The 2,238-nt window shown below is 35.2% G+C and overlaps 1 protein-coding gene across 1 annotated transcript; it reads right to left on the reverse strand.

The window, feature by feature from the left end:
* Positions 1-306: 306 nt before the first annotated feature.
* On the reverse strand, positions 307-1,868 carry LOC132601521 (MFP1 attachment factor 1-like). The gene is made up of 2 exons (XM_060314601.1): positions 1,629-1,868; positions 307-656 (listed from the first exon to the last, which is right to left on the reverse strand). Exons 1-2 carry the CDS (start codon positions 1,866-1,868, stop codon positions 483-485), a joined length of 414 nt encoding a protein of 137 aa, XP_060170584.1. The 3' UTR covers positions 307-482.
* Positions 1,869-2,238: the final 370 nt, after the last annotated feature.

The following is a 2,238-nucleotide window of genomic DNA, read 5'->3' on the forward strand; positions in this document are numbered from 1 at the left end:
GGTTAGCTATATGATACCCATCTATAGAAACCTCAACTCTCCTTCTTTTTTCGAGCTTGTGATCATATAGAAAGACTTAATAATAGTAAACAATGTGAAGAAGGAAAAAACTAAAACAAAAAGGCATCTCCCAATTTTCAGCCAACTCCCAAAAATAAAATACAAAATCAAGTCAAACCCAGCCTCATCAACAGAAATTAGTGCAACATATAACAATGCTTAAACAAAATGCAAACTATATATCAATAAACCTCAAATCAAGAGGAAAAGCCAGCGAAGGTGGGGGCAAAACAAACTTAAGCACGTTAATGATTAAAGCATATATTAATCAGAAGGCTCTAACATAGAAGTTTGAAGAGATCCAACGTTATCTAATCCATAAACAATACATTGCAATCTCATACACCGAAATTAACTACAAGCTAGAAATTTTTTCACTGCAGAGGCAAATATTCATAACCTAAATGACCTCGTTACAATTTTCAAGACTCGGTCCCAACGGATGAGATTTCCTCAGCGTGAGGAGCAGATGAAGTTTGCTCCAAAGCATCAGCTAGTGGCTCCGATGGTCTATTTTCAGTCCTCGTGGAAGCAGTAGTAGCAGATCTGTCCTTCACAGTGTCCAGCAAATGCTTGCTAATCTCCTTGGAGTATACCTAAACAAGTACATATTCACTACTAATTATTCCAGAGTCCACGTATACAAACTATGTGCAATAGTGTCCAGCAAATGCTTGCTAATCTCCTTGGAGTATACCTAAACAAGTACATATTCACTACTAATTATTCCAGAGTCCACGTATACAAACTATGTGCAATATATTCTATTTACATACACTGTTAAAATCTAATTGTATATATGTATAGATTCCATTAAGCCCCTATCAAGGGCTAGATACTCGAATAGACTAAATTCGGGGCAGGTTACCTTTACTATATCTTCGAATTTTTATTTCATTTTCCATGTGTACATACAGTGGCGGATGCAGGCAGACTCATCATAACCTTGTGCTTTTAACTTGGAGCATAAGTTTATGTGTAAAAATCTAATAAAATCGCAACAAATAATAGGTTTGAATCCGTAATTTTGGAAGTATAACGACTTCAATACTAGATACACTACGTCCAGGTTCATCTAAACCTAGCACTTTTAACTCGCAACATAAATGGGTGTTTGGACATAAGAATTGTGAAATTTGAAAAAACGTAGTAATTTGTTTTCAAGTTGAAAATGATATTTGAAAATTGAAGTTGTGTTCGGACATAAATATAAATTGGAGTTGTTTTTTAATTTTGTGAGTAATTTGAAGTAAAAAGTGTGAAAACAGCTTTTTGGAGTTTTCTGAATTCTGAAAAAATTGTAACAATCTTATGTCCAAACAGTTTCCCGGAATATCCAGGCCAACTTATGCACACCTCGACTAATTCCACAGTATAGTCACGTTTACTCTACAGAGTAAAAGAAATCACCTAGTGTTTTGTCTCTACTGGGAATTGAGGGGCAAACGAGCACTTATGTATAAAAATTCACTAAAATAGGTTTGAATCCTTTTAAAAGTACAACACCTTCAATATTAAGAACCTTATAGATTGAACCTATAAAACTGGTAAAAAGGGATTAAAAATACCCGAAGGATCTTGATGTCTTCGTTATCAGGGGAAGAAGAGGAACCAGCATAGTTAAATGCCTCTTTCTCAATGAGCCTAGCGGTATCAGTAGCCTTTTCAAGCGGAACGGTGCCGTAACGTTTGGAAAGGATAGGATGGGAAGATTGAGTCTCGATGAGACATTGAACGACAGCGTCACGGGTGCGTTGTGTAGGTGGCCAAATGCTGAAGGATAAATTAGTTGGTTCGGTTTTAGACATTGTTGTGGACAGAGGAGGATATAGAATTTGAAGGATCTGGGTGCCACTCTGCTGTAAATGTAGACATATTGAAACTTACATGGTCCAATAAAATAAGCATTTGATCGGTTTGATCAACTTTGGATTGTTGTTCGAGTTATTTGCCTTTTCGGTCTACATAGACAAATATTATAAAGAAAAAATCACACTCAGATATGTACATTAACTCAAGCTTACAAGCATAATTTCTACTAAAAAATAAATGAAATTTCTTTTAAATCAGCGGGAACCAAGACTCAACGTACCCTTTTCTTTGGCATTTTGTTAAACCATTTAAATAAAATAAAATAACATGTAATATTAAAGATAAGAAACAACAATGGAAGAGAAC

The sequence above is a fragment of the Lycium barbarum genome, chromosome 7 (genome assembly GCF_019175385.1).
Source record: "Lycium barbarum isolate Lr01 chromosome 7, ASM1917538v2, whole genome shotgun sequence".
In the NCBI taxonomy this organism is placed as follows: Eukaryota; Viridiplantae; Streptophyta; class Magnoliopsida; order Solanales; family Solanaceae; genus Lycium; species Lycium barbarum.

What these genes read in the sequence shown, in the direction of transcription:
- LOC132601521 (XM_060314601.1), bottom strand. Translation starts at nt 1,868, where the DNA reads ATGTCTAAAACCGAACCAACTAATTTATCCTTCAGCATTTGGCCACCT. An exon ending in AAGACATCAAGATCCTTCGG is followed by an intron (nt 657 to 1,628) that starts GTATTTTTAATC and finishes GTACTTGTTTAG; the next exon opens with GTATACTCCAAGGAGATTAG.